Below are 17,665 nucleotides of genomic sequence, written 5' to 3'. Positions count from 1 at the left end.
ACATCATTCGCACACCCAGTCAACCACATAAACAAACGGCGACTGGCATTCAGCCGGCCGAAGTGGCCGAGCGGTTCTAGCAGCTTCAGTCTGGAACCGCGCGACCGCTACGGTCGCAGGTTCGAATCCTGCCTCGGGCGTGGATGTGTGTGGTGTACAGATGTTGTGCTCAGAGGCAAATGTGTGGTGTGACTGGCATTCGCCCGTTCGGATTTATTGGGATCAGCTCGTGTAGCCCTGTCCCTTTTGTCTGCGGTGAAGTTTTTTATTTCTAGTTGCGACGGGAATTCTCCTGGCTGACAAATGATGTACGGTACGCATGCAATCAAGTATCAACTTATGATTCATTCAGAAATAAACTTAAATGTGTTCAAAAATGTTCAAAAAGCGTTTCAAAATCATATGAATAATCGATAGACCAATGTGCGTGGGATGCTAGACATCTCGTGAAACAAGAATTTTTTCTTCAAGATATGAATCTGCCGCCCCCTGAGTTTGACGCCCGGGGAAGATACCCCGGTTTGCTCCCCCTAGATCCGAGCCTGTCGACAGCCATTGTTGCCTGACAGTAAGGGATATGTATACCAAGCACCACACACACACAGACACACACACACACACACACACACACACACACACACACACATTTTTATAATATGTATGGGTTTTTATTATTGAACATGTCAGTGATCATTGGCTAAAATGGCTCTGAGCACTATGGGACTCAACATCTTAGGTCATAAGTCCCCTAGAACTTAGAACTACTTAAACCTAACTAACCTAAGGACATCACACACACCCATGCCCGAGGCAGGATTCGAACCTGCGACCGTAGCAGTCCCGCGGTTCAGGACTGCAGCGCCAGAACCGCTAGACCACCGCGGCCGGCTCAGTGATCATTGCTCCAGCGTAAAGAAACTATGTAAAATAACTTTGCTAGTCAAGGAGAATGCCTGAGGTTATCGTATGAGCTCATTTGGTTACCGTTTCAGTAAGGAGATTCCATAAACAGCGCTAAGGAACAGTTTCATATTGGAGTGTTGTAGGATGACTGATTTGAATTATGATCCTTATTCACTTTATATCAATCACAGTAATGCAAGATATTAGAATATTTACGTCAGTCAGTGCAAAGCTGTTATGAACCCGAAGGTTTGTTTGAACATTCCCTATTGGAAGGTATGTAGGAAAATTAGCATTTATCATCCAGCCGGCCGCGGTGGCCGTTCGGTTCTAGGCGCTCCAGTCCGGAGCCGCGCTGCTGCTACGGTCGCAGGTTCGAATCCTGCCTCTGTCATGGATGTGTGTGATGTCCTTAGGTTAGGTAGGTTTAAGTAGTTCTAGGGCACTGATGACCACAGCAGTTGAGTCCCATAGTGCTCAGAGCCATTTGAACCATTTATCATCCTGTCGACGGCGGGCTCATTGGAGACGGAACATAAGCTCGGAGTGGGGAACGGTGGCGCCGGCCGGGGTGGCCAGCGGTTCTAGGCGCTACAGTCTGTGACCGCTACGGTCGCAGGTTCGAATCCTGCCTCGGGCATGGGTGTGTGTGATGTCCTTAGGTTAGTTAGGTTTAAGTAGTTCTAATTTCTAGGGGACTGATGACCTCAGATGTTAAGTCCCATAAAAAAATAAAAATAAAATAAAAAAAAGGAAGGATGGCGAAGCCCTTACAAGCGAACCATTTCAGCAATTGTCTTAAACAATTTAGGGAAATCATGAAATACCCAAACATATATAACGAGCCGAGGAATTGAACCGCCGTCCTCTCAAATGCAAATCCAGTGTCTTACCACTGCCCCACTTCATTCGCTGATCCTACTAAGGTGGCATGCCCTTGTCTTCTTCCGAACTTAGAGCTGACTTAACCAGCCAGTTACAGGGAAACCCACGGTTGAACTTCGATGCCGACTACTTCGCAACGTGGTGTCTACCCAAGCTGCACTCTCGTTCCAAGTGCGCGTTATAACTGTAGGTCCTCCTACAAATGGCTAGGTAAATGTGTACAAAGGTCAAAGGAAGGTTGAAACAGTGTTAGAAACTTGCTAAGTGTAGTATTGCACAGAGATCGCGGTGCCTCGCCAAAGCTGACATCGCGAATCGATACCACAGACATTAGCGAGGGTTCGCTGCAGTCCGCAACGATGTATGGAAGGCGCTCCTGGAGACAAGCCTCCACTCTGTATAGGGAAAGTACGGCCAACTTGCCAGTGACCGCCATTTTAGGCCCACTGCGCCGCTGGTGATACATTGACTTCTGCAGCATATTTAGCCATGTATATTAAAGAAGTGCACTCAACCGTCTAATGCACAGCTAAAACTAGTCAATAGCTTCAGACGGAACATGTCGGATATTTAGCAACAAAAAATCTCAACAGATTTAAGCTAAATGAGTCGAAAAGCGTTTGTTGTGGCGAGCATGAAACACAGTTTTCTCCCTGCTATCCTTTATAAATAGCGAAAGCATATTTCGCAGTTCTTGTTCCGGTAACGACTTTGAACATCTATTTTCGTAATTAGCGTTAAATTGGGCCTATTCAATAGTCAGCAGGACAAAAGGGAACCAATATTAGTTCGCAAGTGCAAGGAAAAATCCATAGCTAATTTAAAGCTCTACATCGACTTACTTCTTGTTCCTGCTACTCGGTACTACGAAAATTCGCCCAATGTCTCTTTTGTTATACGAAATAAAGCATTGGATTCAAATACATATGCGCGGTACCTTAGTAAATAGAATTGATAAACTTGCCTATATGATTACGCAGGCTTCAAAAAAATGGCTCTGAGCACTATGGGACTTAACATCTGTGGTCATCAGTCACCTAGAACTTAGAACTACTTAAACCTAACTAACCTAAGGACATCACACACATCCATGCCCGAGGCAGGATTCGAACCTGCGACCGTAGCAGTCCCGCAGTTCCGGACTGAGCGCCTAGAACCGCTAGACCACCGCGGCCGGCAACGCAGGCTTCATTCTTTTGTCAGATCTATGCCATAAAATTTTGTCTGCAAATTGTTCTATGACATAAGGAGAATGATTACGAAAGTACAAGAGCATACAATATTTTTAAAACGTGTTCCAATTAAACCAGGCCTACGATTGAAAGTGGGCTACAGGAAACAGTAACTACAGAAAAGTAAAAAAGAGACAAAGACAAAAGGCCAAAAATGAATAAAATTAACTGAATGGTAAAGTCGTTTTCCTGTAACCTTTTCCATTGCTACCAATATTCTCCTTTTTGTTGCATCTCTCTTCGGAAGGAATTCTGTTCAGTTTTCCTCGCTTTTCGCATCGAGACGAACAGCCAAAAACACAGCACTGAGGCATTACCGTACTTAAAACTTCGAAGATACACAACACTTCCTGTGCTTCACACGTAGCGCTTGGGCCCACAATGGCTGCTATTGTCACGTGACGCGCTTTCAACCAATCCTGAACTGCCGACGGCGGCAAACGCAGGGGAAATGGATGGCCATACTTTCCTCTATACAGAGCTTTACCACTCTCAGCACAGAGCGCCCTTACGTTGAGATCAACATGGAGTCGAGAGCTAGCAAGAGCTCTGCCAGACTTCGAGACATCAGCTACAGCAGTAGGACTGTAACAGTCGTAAAGTTTCAGATGAACTCAGAGTGTTATTAATGTTGAACATTGTACCTCAAGAGAACAGTTTGTTAATTAGTTCATCGAGTGATGCTTTAATAGTCAATGAGTTATAAATTCTCAAGCACTCCTGTATAAAGGTTTGTATCAAGTTAAAAAAAACTGATCATTCATGTAATAAAGTGAACTAATATTTCATATGCTGTTGTTCAGATGAGCCATATCCCAGAGCCATAAAAGAACCCTCAGTTGTGGGCGGACGACTGTAGTTTGTTCACAACAGTAAGTAGTTTCAAAAGTATGGACGACTAAGTCGACGAAATCGACACTGAGAGTAAAAACCAGGCCCAGACACTCGGTTTCACTTGCTGGAAATTTCGACGATTATTAAAAGAGCAGGAAATACCATTTAGTATAACGAAGTCGATAGTATTCACAGGAAACGTATAATGAATGACAAAAGCCTTCAGTTTCAGTTTTTAATCCTCGCGAAGTCGGTACAGCCGCATCTACGCATTACGCACAACTTGGTGGGGAAGGTCGGAATACCTCGGGCTATCTTCTCAGACAAAACACGCGAATGTGTGTAGTTTTTAGCAGACGTCTTTTTTTGTATACTGTAACTGGTGTTATGTGCGATGAAAACATACAAGTCATGCCATCTTGCAAAACTGCTATTAATGTAGGCCACTGGATTACTCTTGTGGGCTCATGATGCGATAAAATAAGACTTCAAGCTTCTTCCGGGCATTGAGAAGTAAGAGTTTTTGTGAAGTCACTGTTGTTTGTCGAGAGCAATGACTCCAGAGAAAACAATGCACAAGGCTTACAAAAAAACTTGGCCTGCTGTAGCGGGTATCGACTTGTAAGGGCGTTCTCCGACACTGGGAATAAATCAACATTATTGAGGTAAATACTGGGTCGGTGCATAAGTTCGTTCCGTTTTTACAATGCTAACAACTCTGGGCTACCAGGTGCTTCGTTTTCAAAAGCAACAGCGCGTCGCCTTAGATGTTCAATACAAGCAGCAGCTTTTATAGTTTCAATCCTTCGTAGCAATTCATGATGAAGAATGCTACTCTTGGTTCTACAAAACCCACAACGTGATTTTTTGAGGGTGTGCAGCGTCCTTTGCTTGGAACCTTGTTTTATTCTATGAGCTGAGCTTTTCTTTCTTTCTCTTTAAGTTTACTTGAAGGAACAATTTCTCGCCACCTGTAACTGTGTCCCCTACGAATGTTCTTTGCCTACGACAAGCTAAACGGTAATGGGTTAGAAAAGACGAATATATGGATATTCGCTGTTTTTTGTTGGTGTTGCTTCAAGAATGTGATGCTTAAGTATCTAATTTTTGCACTTTACTCAATGAATACAAATGGCGCACAATGATTATGTGCTCGCGTTCCATATTTTCTACCAATTCCCGTATTGTTCGATGAGAATTATTTTGAACTAGCGGATTTAGGCGGTTTTCAACAAAAAAAGATCTTCCACAAAGTATCGAATTTTCCTGTTCGGAATCGAGAAACCGTTCCCGTGCTGTCATCTCAGTAAATGATTCTTTCCTATACACATCACAAATTATTCTCGTGATTTATGCAGCACTAGATCCTCGATTAAATTCGAACATTAAAATATGTCAAAAGTGTTCATTTTTCACTACTTGATACTTCCTGCTTAGCCTTGAAAATCGCCAAAACGAGCAGTAAACAACGTACAAGCTCCTGTTCGCAACTGTCAAATTCTAGACTGAAGAAAAACGATCTGCAATAGGACAGGCGGAGTCCACATACACAATATGTGACTAGTGCCAAATTCACGAGCTCTGATATTCGACCAACTAACATACATATATTTGTCTTTCAAAACTAGTGCAAAATGACAGTGACTGTGTGCGCTTATGCAACAACAGAAAACCACCCGCAACATTTAAAACATTTTGACTTCGACGGTTGTACGATATGTCTATTACAGCACGTTGGTTAATTTTACAGATGACGTACAAGCCATAGAAGAGACCTCGTAGAACGAAGTAAAAGATGTCAGCAACTTACAGTGTAAAACGTAAGTCATCAGTTAGTCAGTGAAATACTGATGTCGCCACACTTTGTGCTTGTGTGCCACGTGGATCCCAAAACTCTTCAGTGAGTGCCCATAACCTAAAGGCTAAAACCACATGATCAGAATCTTCTCAGTACTGGTCACCATGAACAGCAAATCGATGGCAGTGGTGCGGTGGTTGAGACTGTAGACCTGCATCTCGGAGGAGTGGGCTTCATACCCTCGTCTGACCATCCAGATTTACGTCTACATCTCTCCAGACGAATGCCTGCGTTGTTCATATTAAATGGCTGCCGCCGCCTTTCTTCCTCCCATTACCATCTGAGCTAGCGTTGAGTTTCTAATTATCTCGATCTCAATCAAACGTCGAACTTTCCTTCTTTCTTGATTTTAATAACACTTAATATAGGTCTTAACGGCATGTCACTTTTTAATGCCTTTCAGCCTTCAACGTAAGTTTTTTAAACATTCACATCATTTACTAAAAAGGTCTTCCTTTCATGTAAGTCATAACTGTTTGTTGCCTAGAAAATCGTGAAAAACGTATAAGTTTTATTTTTCGTAAAATTTGGTGGAAAACTACTTTTATAAAAGGCAATAATGCTGGTAACTTAAACTGAAATTTTCAGTGGAGCTCTTTCATTATACATTGCTATCTCTTACAAAGAATAAAGAGACAGATAGCAACATTACAGAACTTCCTAATGTTACAGTACTGTCACACACAATTAATATATACTCATAAGAAAAATGTCCCTTAAGTGACCTATGTGCTTCTACGCCTCCACGGAATGGAAGTAAACGTTTTAAGGTACGGCGAACTATCCAAAAAGCAGTGGTTTCATTTTAACTTACACGATGTGTTTCTTTCTTTGAGAGACATCAATGGAGCTATATCACCTCATAATGTGTCAAATGAAACAAAAGCATTTCCATTAAGAATAATATTTTTCTATCAGGCTACATTTATTGCTATGTAACACACTAGCAGCAGACAACGTGCTATCAAAACGTTATGTGACAGTTTTAATTTTATTAAGAGTGCGTAAGTTACAAAGTGGCGAGTTTTTGTTCAAATGGCTTTGAGCACTATGGGACTTAACATCTGAGGTCATCAGTCCCCTAGAACTTAGAATTACTTAAACCTAAGGACATCACACACATCCATGCCCGAGGCAGGATTCGAACCTGCGACCGTAGCGGTCGCGCGGTTCCAGACTGAAGCGCCTAGAACCGCTCGGCCACATCGGCCGGCAGTTTTTGTTCGTCGATATTTGTTCGTCGATATTTGTCTGCATTGCAGCTAATCGAATTTGCCAACACTAGAAATGGGTGACGATAGGTAACTTTCAGTACTGTTGCTGAGAAAGACGTAAAACAGCTAGGATTACTTAGTTCGCCTGTCAGATCCGCTAGTATAGTGTTCTTAGCTGTAAATTAAATCTTGCATGCCACTCAGAAATCCTTGAAAACGTCAAGGAGTCTAATCGACTGAAACAAGAAAATCCGTAGATACAGTTTCATTATTATTCAAGGTCACTCGTAGGACCTGTCGAGAGAACAAGGTACACACTCCCGTTGTTGTGTATCTGTTGCTTTGGAATTTCTCTGAACAGTTCGGAAAATATTTTCCCCAACACGCACGAAGTCCGAATCAGTGAAGTTCGTTATGTTCATTCGTTCGTTTTAGTGGTGCTCGCCCAGATACTTTCTTGCTGGTATTCAAAGATATAAAGTTGTTCAGTTCTGCTACGTTTCTGACACACGGAATTTTCTCTTGGCAATCAGAATAACACTCTACAACAAATTTTGAAGTCAAGGTTGCAACGTAAAACGCGCCATTGTTCTATGCATTACGCTCACGAGTGAAGTATAGTTACTAAGAGCTTCAATAATACAGCCGTACCGTCAAGCTCTAAAACAGACTGCTTACACGTTCGCAGATTCAAATCATTGCTGAATGAAAAGTCACTCATCTAACGACATATACTTTTTCATTGCACACAATCTTATCCAAATCATGCAGAAACAATAGCTTCTCTCCAGATTCCACAACCTACTGTTCGCATCAAACTCAATCCACTGATCGTTTTCTGGTATGTGCCTGGAATAGCACTTCTGACGTCTATTTGGCGATCTGGATTGACGGCTTATGCCAACAAATCATAAGTTCGCCTATCTTTCTGACTAGAGTGATCTCTATTCGGCAGTCTATAAATATTCTCGGTATCATAAAGGAAATCACGAATTCTGTTTAGTTTAGGAATCAGCAAACCGCGATATTTTTATTTAAACAGAAACAGAAGATATTTATCTATCTACATTCGAAATCCCACATCTTCAACTATAAAAATCACAGAAAATTCAATTTTTTAAATAGGTCATGGATCAAACCTCTCTGATTTGCTCTGTCTTTATGAAAAATTACTACATCTGCAGCTGTTTTAATATAGTCTTCATATTCATTACATAAACTCAATTAAAGCATAAGGATCCACTGTGGCTTCCTTAAAAATGATAGATAACCTGAAGGTTTCAACAAATTTTAACAAAATTTACAGTAACCTTATATGAATGTGCAAATAAAGTTTAGAATTTTACGTTTGAGTCAATTTTCTACTTTCTATCTCAACAAGGCGTGAAAAATTTGTGTTACGATTTTCAGTTTATTACAAGAATACTATTAAGTGAATCGATCTAGCCGGCCGGTGTGGCCGAGCGGCTCTAGGCGCTTCAGTTTGTAACCGTGCGACCGCTACGGTCGCAGGTTCGAATCCTGCCTCGGGCATGGATGTGTGTGGTGTCCTTAGGTTAGTTGGGTTTAAGTAGTTCTAAGTTCTAGGGGACTGATGACCTCAGATGTTAAGTCCCATAGTGCTCAGAGCCATTTGAACCATTTTTTTGAATCGATCTAAACATTAGTAAATATAAACCTCTACACTGGTGAACATGAAACTAAAATTTATATGTTGTCGTATTACTTAAAATTGTAAGCAAATATTGTACAACGTGTTGCAATTCATCACGCTTGCTTCCTTAGTGGAGGATTTCTCCAGTGACGCCACGACAAGGGATAAGTGTAATACTCCCTTATCTCATGGCAAGAGGTAGACACGATAGTGCGAATGCAAATAATTATGGTCATGTACAGAGCAGCGAGTATTTGACTGGACAGCTAGTTTCAGGTACTACCGTCTTGGTCCACATGGAAAAACCAAAACGCTGAAGTCAATATTTAAAAAAAGGAAACGAAGATTTACAAATAAGCCCTGTTCGTGAAGCGTTTTAAGTCAGTGGAAATCAACGCTCTACCAGTCTACATGCAGATTATGACAGAGTGTGTAGTGAGCAGTCTTACCAGTTCCAAAACTGTTCCCACAATTCGTGAGCAACAATATGGAGTCTCCCTGACTGCTAGATCACCAACTGTCTGGCTATTTTTCTTGTCAATCTCGGATAACGCGTGCGGTAGCAAAGATATTTCGACCAAGTACATATCATAATACATTCGAAGCACAATAGCGTAACTATGAATGCTTTTGCTCGACTTCTCACACATTACTACGTACTAACGGTGTTACGCGCGGCTACGAAATCGCACGAGACAGCAAACATCTAATATCCAAAGCAGTTTCAACAAGTGAATATGCTGCTATTGATTTTTTAAAGCAAAAACAAAGGTTTCTGTGTTGTACGTAGGTAAATGCGATTTAAAGTGAATTGTATAATATACTAATGCCTCTTTTTCTACCAAAAGGATTTTCAGCTTTGCTTTAGCATTGTATTGTATTGTATGTTAACCGGGGGCCTAGAAACGACGGAGAGGCTCCGTCCCCACCGCAGCCGCAGTGGTCCACAACCCCACGACGACTACCGCAGTCCATTTCACCCCTCCGCCGCCCCACACCGAACCACTCTTTCAGGGTTATTGCGCGGTTCGGCCTCCGGTGGACACCCCCCCCCCCCCCCCCCCCCCCCCAGGGAACGTCTCACACCACCAGACGAGTGTAACCCCTATGTTTGCGTGGTAGAGTAATGGTTGGGTACGCGTACGTGGAGAACTTGTTTGCCCAACAATCGCCGACATAGTGTAGCTGAGGCGGAATAAGTGGAACCAGTCCGCATTCGCCTAGGCAGATGGAAAACCGCCCAAAAACCATCCAGACTGGCCGGCTTACGCGACCTCGACACAAATTAGACCGCACGGCTAATCGGGCGGGCTTGCTTTACCATAGTAAGCTGGTGTTATATTTCATTTCTCTGAAATGTTGTCGGGAGCTGATAGTGTCAGGTGCAATGTTACTCTGTTTCGCCTTACAGTCTGTTGTGTTATAACTTCAAGATATATTAATTTTGGCATTTGAAACCTTTCTTTGGTACAAAAATAAGATTGCAAGAACTTAAAAATATCTGACCTAGCTTACGACTATAGTCCGAGTCAGCTATTAAAATACACCACCGCCTGACAAAAAAAATGAAGAACCCATAATTTATAGTCGGAAGTCAGCATAACTACGTACACGTTTCCCGCCACGCGGGTTTGAACCGTCGTCCTCCTGAATGTGAGTCCAGTGTCCTAACCACTGCGCCACCTCGCTCGGTTGGTAAGTACCCTCATTCTGCGAAATTTTTGGTAAATTTAACTCGGTTTTTTAGTCTCTACAATTATATTCCATACCTTCTCAATCAATGACGTTTCATTTCGTTTCCTCCTGTCTTTCTAGGTGCTTCACTTTTTTTTCAAGCCAGTTTACGTACGCAAAACCACAAGCAGAAGCATTAGCACTACGATACACAGTGGCCGTGTACGTTACAGTCGGCAGTAATATAATTTCATTAACTGGCAGCGAAAGTAAGGTAGCAGCATAACGCCTAATCGATGTGGAGTTCAGTACAGATCTGTTCGAGAAGACACATTGGTGGAAATTGTTGGTTCAAATGGCTCTGAGCACTATGGGACTTAACATCTTAGGTCATCAGTTCCCTAGAACTTAGAACTACTTAAACCTAACTAACATAAGGACATCACACACATCCATGCCCGAGGCAGGATTCGAACCTGCGACCGTAGCAGTCCCTCGGTTCCGGACTGCAGCGCCTAGAACCGCACGGACACCGCGGCCGGCATTGGTGGAAATAGGCAGTGGTCTTGCTGGAAGAACATTCCCAGTATTCTCCTTAATTGATTCGGAGAAGCCATAGAAAATAAAGACCAAAATAACTAGGCCTGGAGTTATTCCAAATTCTTGAAAATATATCTCGCTTCGTAACTGATGTGACATTTTGGTTAGGTTTCATAAACTGCAAAATAGTCGCCAATTAGTGATCCAAGAAGTGAACATATGGTCCTTAGTCTCCGGTTTCATTGCTGACCATCTTCAGATCTACAGAAAAACATAGGAAATATATAAGAAGTAGTCGGCAGATTACATCTTGAAACACTAAACTATAACGCAACGAAAATTCATTGCATTCATTGATGTGGAAACATGCACTTAAAATATGACGAGACATACCTGAGTTGTAGCCTGACTCCGTTTTCTTAAGTTGTTCGCTTTACTCTCGCGTTTAATTGTCCCTTCTCTTTGTATGTAATACACTTCATTAGCAAAATAATGTCATTAAGTGACTTGCAATATTTTATTATACTTTTCTTGGAACGGCGTGTCACACAGGGAACGTGAGGCGCTCTAGCGATTAAGTTCCTCCGATTTCTCGCCGCCCGCATCTCGTGGTCGTCCGGTAGCGTTCTCGCTTACCACGCCCGGGTTCCCGGGTTCAGGGATTTTCTCTGCCTCGTGATGGCTGGGTGTTGTGTGCTGTCCTTAGGTTAGTTAGGTTTAAGTAGTTCTAAGTTCTAGGGGACTGATGACCATAGATGTTAAGTCCCATAGTGCTCAGAGCCATTTGAACCATTTGATTTCTCGCCTATGCTACATTCTGGCGGCTACGCCAACATATGTCGCTGATTACTTACTTTAGTCTTTTGTTCATCCTTTTCGCTGATTCCCCTCGTTATTCTATCAACTTAATATTATTTTATTAGCTCCATAAGCTCGCTCTTCTGTATGCGTTTATTTTTATGTAAAATGATCACAAGGGTGTCTCAGAATCACATATTATCGCTGAACCATTTCCTTTTAACAATTTTAAATTTAACTTCATTAGTGTTTCTAATTATTACATTTTATTGCTTTGATAACTTATTAATTTGGTAAGCCGACTATAGACTTTTTTCCTCTTCAGTTATTGCATTCTGTACAATTTTACAATCGACGGTATGTATAGACTTACAGCAACGATATCTAACAAGTTTACCCCACAAACATATGTTACGGCTACTGTACTTCAGTTTGCTATGAACAGTAGCGATAATGACAGTATGACTCTGCCTGTACTGAGGCCTAGCATACACCAAATGTTAAATATGTGCGACGATACTAAGCTGATTGTGTGTATGATTTGTGACGATGCCATATGGCCTTATTATATTAGGACATGTTAAAAAACAGGTATGTCTCGTCATATTTTAAGCTCATGCTTCAACATCCATGACAGTAATAATTTTTCGTTATGGTATATTTTATTGTTTTAAGATGTAATCCGTCCACCAGTTGTAATTTATTTCCCATGTTTTGTTGCAGATGTGAAGATGGTCATTGCTCATAGAAACAGTTAGTCTAAAGACAAATGTTCTGTGAGCATTGACGGAAATAAATTTATTTTGCTTAAGGGGGGTAGGACGTCAGACGGGCCGACTTGGAGCAGGAGAGGCACCACAGGACATTTTAATTTCCACTGTCTATACGTTTACAAATAAATTCATAAAACCTTGTCAGCATGACCAGGAAGGATTCAGAATTTACACTCATAGCAGTGGAAGTTCGAAAACATTACGAAGTAATTTTTTTTACATCTGAAATTTCATCATATTTTTCACTTACTAATGGCAGCATTTGTTGCTATAGGTACAGTGTTCTTCATAAGTAAGAGAGATTCTTCGATGAATTTTGCACAGCACACAAACCATACTTAAAGGTGTATGAAACTCTAGAATTTTCCAAATCTATTAAAAACTGTTGTAAAAATTGAGGTAATTAACTATAAAATTTGTGTGTGTGTTTTCTAAACATGAACTTTAAAATATAGCAGCTCATTCGTTTTTTCATAAATTAAATAAATTCTAGAGTTTTTATACACCTGTAAGTATGGTATGTATGCTGTGCAAAATTCATCGAAGAATCTCTCTAACTCATGAAGAAAACTGTACCTATAGCAACAAATGCAGCCATTAGTAAGTGAAAAATGATGAAATTCACATGAAAAAAATTGTCATATTTTCGAAGTTCCACTGCAATGAGTGTGAATCCTGAACCCTTCGTGGTGATGCTGACAAAGTTTTATGAATTTATTTGTAAAAGTATAGACACTGGAAATTAAAATGTCCTGTGATGCCTCTCCTACTCCAAGTCGGCCCGTTTGACGTCCTACCCCCCCTCAAGATTCTAACAAGGGTAGGTCACGGTACTTGTCACTGAGAATAGAACAAATCTATTTTTGTTTTGTTACTGACTATGCTGAAGCGGTACTGGCAGGAGAGGGAGGAATAGGTGCGACGATAATAGGTTTCTCATCTCTACTAAAGCCTTCTATTAACGTATCGCTCTGCAAGCAGCGCAGGGTGACAATATGCTAGATGGGTTTGCGTTTGCGTTTGCTGTTAGAGTAGATCAGATTATCTTTGTGGTGTCGAAGTGTGTTTACAGAGATAGTGAGTGTTTTCCCCTGGACAATGAGACAGGGAGTACTTGTGAAACTGTTGGTGGAATACTTCAGTATTGTAGAAAATTTACCTCCAGGAGAAGAACATGTTATTTATGAACAAATAATGCAACTGTTGACAAAACAGGATTCTGTAATAGCAGGGGTTACTACACTTGTAATAAATGAAGAGGCATCAGATGAAGAAAACGGTAGTGCCATGACAGTGAGAGATGAAACAATGTCACCAGTGGCGGATTTCCAAGGAAGCAGCGGTTCATCTTATCAGCATCACCTCCAAGCAAACGAACGAAGTTTCCAGAAGGTTTTCTGCCTGATGCGTACAAAACAAACAAGGGGAACAATAGGAAATGTTGATCCTCTCCGTCTGTGTCGTCCTGAATTAGCAACCGATACGACACTGCACCTGAAAATTACAGAAGTGTTGGCACGGAAATGGAAAATAAAGAGCAACACTGTGTTACAAAACTTTGAAAACAGGCTAAATCAATGTTACTCGTCAAACCCAAAAAATTTTCAGTACATGATAAATTACGTGAGGCATTTTATAGCAAAGAGACAGGAAAATGCGCCGGCCGGAGTGGCCGTGCTGTTCTAGGCGCTACATTCCGGAGCCGAGCGACCGCTACGGTCGCAGGTTCGAATCCTGCCTCGGGCATGGATGTGTGTGATGTCCTTAGGTTAGTTAGGTTTAATTAGTTCTAAGTTCTAGGCGACTGATGACCTCAGAAGTTAAGTCGCATAGTGCTCAGAGCCATTTGAACCATTTGCAACCAACACAGTAAAATGCAATAATACATTACCGCACTTTGGGACTTTGGGCACTAAAGATAAAGAAGAGAACTGTCTCTCACAATCCACTGTAGTTCAAAGCTTCCAACTCGTGGGTAAAGAAGTTTAAATGTAAGAATAAGATTGTCTGCGCAAAATAACCCACAAACTTAGCAAGCGGTTGGTTGAAATGGATGCCGATATTCAACAAAAAGCTTATCAATTCGTGAGAGAAATCAGGTCTCTCATTGAGAAGAAAACGTCTGTCACCAGGTTTAATGAAGGGTTACGACCTGGAAAAACCCTCGGATTGAGGGAGGCAAGCATGTCTTTGTTGCGGATGGATCCATAGTGGCATCACACAGTCTTATATGACGATGTCTGGGATTGTGGTGGATGGTACGCAGTTACCCCATTTGCATGTGCTCGTATCGCATCCCACCGACCATTTTCCTGGAAATATGCATACAAATTTGCCGAACGTCATGACGTTTGCTAGAAGATCTGCTAATGTGACAAAGACGGACGTAAATCTCTTCCTAAAACAAGTAATGTTGCCAGATACAAGAAAAAACTAAAGCCCTTCTTCGGTGGACTCCTGGACAGCCAATAGAGATGACGAATCATGACGAACTATACAGCTCTAGAGTTCTTGAAGGCGTTGAATTCATCGAGAAGTTGATTCCAGCAAAGTGCACAGCCACTGTGCACCCTGCCGACGTTTTCTTCCTCCGTCTATACAAAAATGTTGTGACATTTATCACAAGTGCAACTATGGTACCCTTTAAAAGTGACTTTAAAATATGGCATAAAGACCACTTCATACTCCTTCAATGGTTTGTATATTTCCAGTTCTCGACGGCACGCTTCTCCAACTTAATCAAATTTGCATTTTTTTTCCAGTGCAACTATACCAAAGACTTTCCTGGCATGTTTCAAACACTCTTGAAGTACTGTTTCGAAGAACGGCTAACTGAACAGTGTTTCCATGAGAAATGTGACGAATTTGGTTTCGTCAAATGCGCACACTGTCTATGCAGTGACCATGCTGTCATTGCTGACTTGCATATTTTTTGCCTCTGACAGTGTAGTCAAGTAAATTGTTACAGAGTGTTTCATGTCATATTGTTCACTATTTGTCTCAAATAATCCATTTGTGTAATGAATAATTCATACTTAGCGTATTCTCATCGTAACTTTGGAGACTGGTATCTCCAGTTCTAATAGTCAATAACAGCCACAATTTTTATGGTGTATGTTCATTGTATTGCTCTATTAATTGCGCTATGTGAAAATACAATTTGCCCGACGGTATCGACAGCATACCTTGTAAGATAAGTTTTATGTGCCGGGTGATCAAAAAGTCAGTATAAATTTGAAGACTTAATAAACCACGGAATAATGTAGATAGAGAGGCAAAAATTGACACACATGCTTGGAATGACATGGGGTTTTATCAGAACAAAAAAAAACCATATTGCTAGACGCGTGAAAGGTCTCTTGCGTGCGTCGTTTGGTGATGATCGTGTGCTCAGCCGTCACTTTCTCATGCTTGGCCTCCCAGGTCCCAAGACCTCAGTCCGTGTGATTATTGGCTTTGGGGTTAGATGAAGTCGCAAGTGTATCGTGATCGACCGACATCTCTAGGGATACTGAAAGACAACATCTGACGCCAATGCCTCACCATAACTCCGGACATGCTTTACAGTGCTGTTCCAACATTATTCCTCGACTACAGCTATTTTTGAGGAATGATGGTGGACATATTGAGCATTACCTGTAAAGAACATCATCTTTGCTTTGTCTTACTTTGTTATGCTAATTATTGCTATTCTGATCAGATGAAGCGACATCCGTCGAACATTTTTTGAACGTTTGTATTTTTTTGGTTCTAATAAAACCCCATGTCATTCCAAGCATGTGTGTTCAAAAATGGTTCTGAGCACTATGGGACTCAACATCTTAGGTCATAAGTCCCCTAGAACTTAGAACTACTTAAACCTAACTAACCTAAGGACATCACACACACCCATGCCCGAGGCAGGATTCGAACCTGCGACCGTAGCAGTCCCGCAGTTCCGGACTGCAGCGCCAGAACCGCACGGCCACCGCGGCCGGCAAGCATGTGTGTCAATTTGTACCTCTCTATCTACATTATTCCGTGATTTATTCAGTTTTCAAATTTATACTGACTTTTTGATCACCCAGTAGCTTGAAAACTATGTAATGGAGGAATAAATACCTGAACAGAAATTTTTCGCTGTTGTTTCCCTTATTGTTATCATTAGTAGAGTATGTACGACTCTATTGACCATGTTATTGAAAGCCCGCATTGTAATACTTCACCCTGAATTGTAATGGGAAGTTGCAATAACTTAACCGTGACACAATGGATAACATGGATCCGTTATCGTTGGTTCTCTTCGGAGAGTGCTAAATTCTAGGAGGTGTAGAATCGTTTCTATTAGCACTCATGCAACAAGTTGGTTCTTTTAACAGCCTGCGCTGTAACCAGTGCGCAGAAACGGTGTAAAATAAAAGCGGCTGCCACCGTGCTGAAGAAATGCGTACTCACCATCCCATGAAGGATGGCGGCGCCGGCTATCCAGGCGAAGGCGTGCGCCTTGGCGGCCGCCAGCCGCAGCTGGTTGGCCAGCGGGCAGCGCCACATGGGGCCGCGCGCACCACAAGCCAGCTTCCGCCGTCTCCCGCTACGGCGCTGCTGCTGCGTCCCGCGGCCAACTTCCTAGCCGCGCGTCGTTCGCCGCTCTTCCTCCTCCTCTCTCGGAAACGAAGATTCCCCGGTAAGACGCTGCGGCGTGTGCCGTGTTTTCCTTATTCGACGCGGCGCGCCGGAGCGGAAGGTCAAGGCCTCGTCTCGGCTTACTTGCAGGGCAGCCGCCCACCACAACTCAGGCTAAAGCAGAGCTGCGCTTTTGAGCCGTCCGACACGCACGCTCCACTTTCCCGCGTATCGATTTTCACGAATACGCTAACCGCAAGTGTGACTCGGTCCGATCCGCCTCACTGTGGTGTATCCTCTAACATTTAACACTGACAAAAATATGAGACACGCGGGCACTGCTTTGAACGTCAAGTTTCTGAAGGTTAATCTCGGCACATTAATTTTACTTGACCACTTAACGGCGGGGCCTTTGCACAGAAACTTCACTCACGTGTACAGTTCCCAAACTCACGGAATATGCTGGAATGTTTTCGTTAGCACCGACTGTCTTTTCATTCGTTTGAGGTCCACTGTTAATGAGTGCATTTTATAAATATCTATAGTGTAATGTATTAACTAAAATCTTAGAAAAACACGTAATAAACTTTCTTGACGTCGATATTCTTTGGCAATAAGGCAAATTAAATTCAGATTAAAAACTCAGCACCTTGTTTACAAAAAATATTTCTTCCTAGTATTAAGTTCTCTTAACGAGA

At 42.0% G+C, this 17,665-nt stretch overlaps 1 protein-coding gene across 2 annotated transcripts in view; it reads right to left on the bottom strand.

The window, feature by feature from the left end:
* Positions 1 to 16,922, bottom strand: part of LOC126161944 (phospholipid-transporting ATPase IF-like) — a 633,423-nt gene extending 616,501 nt beyond the window's left edge. Inside the window, exon 1 of one of the 2 annotated variants that reach the window (XM_049918123.1) lies at positions 16,800 to 16,922. In XM_049918123.1, coding sequence (XP_049774080.1) covers positions 16,800 to 16,895 — 96 coding nt within the window. In that variant the 5' untranslated portion in view covers positions 16,896 to 16,922. The remainder of the gene's footprint in view (positions 1 to 16,799) is intronic. The other variant, XM_049918124.1, reaches the window with a different exon arrangement.
* Between the last annotated feature and the right edge of the window lie 743 nt (positions 16,923 to 17,665).

The sequence above is a fragment of the Schistocerca cancellata genome, chromosome 2 (assembly GCF_023864275.1).
Source record: "Schistocerca cancellata isolate TAMUIC-IGC-003103 chromosome 2, iqSchCanc2.1, whole genome shotgun sequence".
Lineage (NCBI taxonomy): Eukaryota > Metazoa > Arthropoda > Insecta > Orthoptera > Acrididae > Schistocerca > Schistocerca cancellata.
This window is presented reverse-complemented; position numbering and strand designations above follow the sequence as displayed.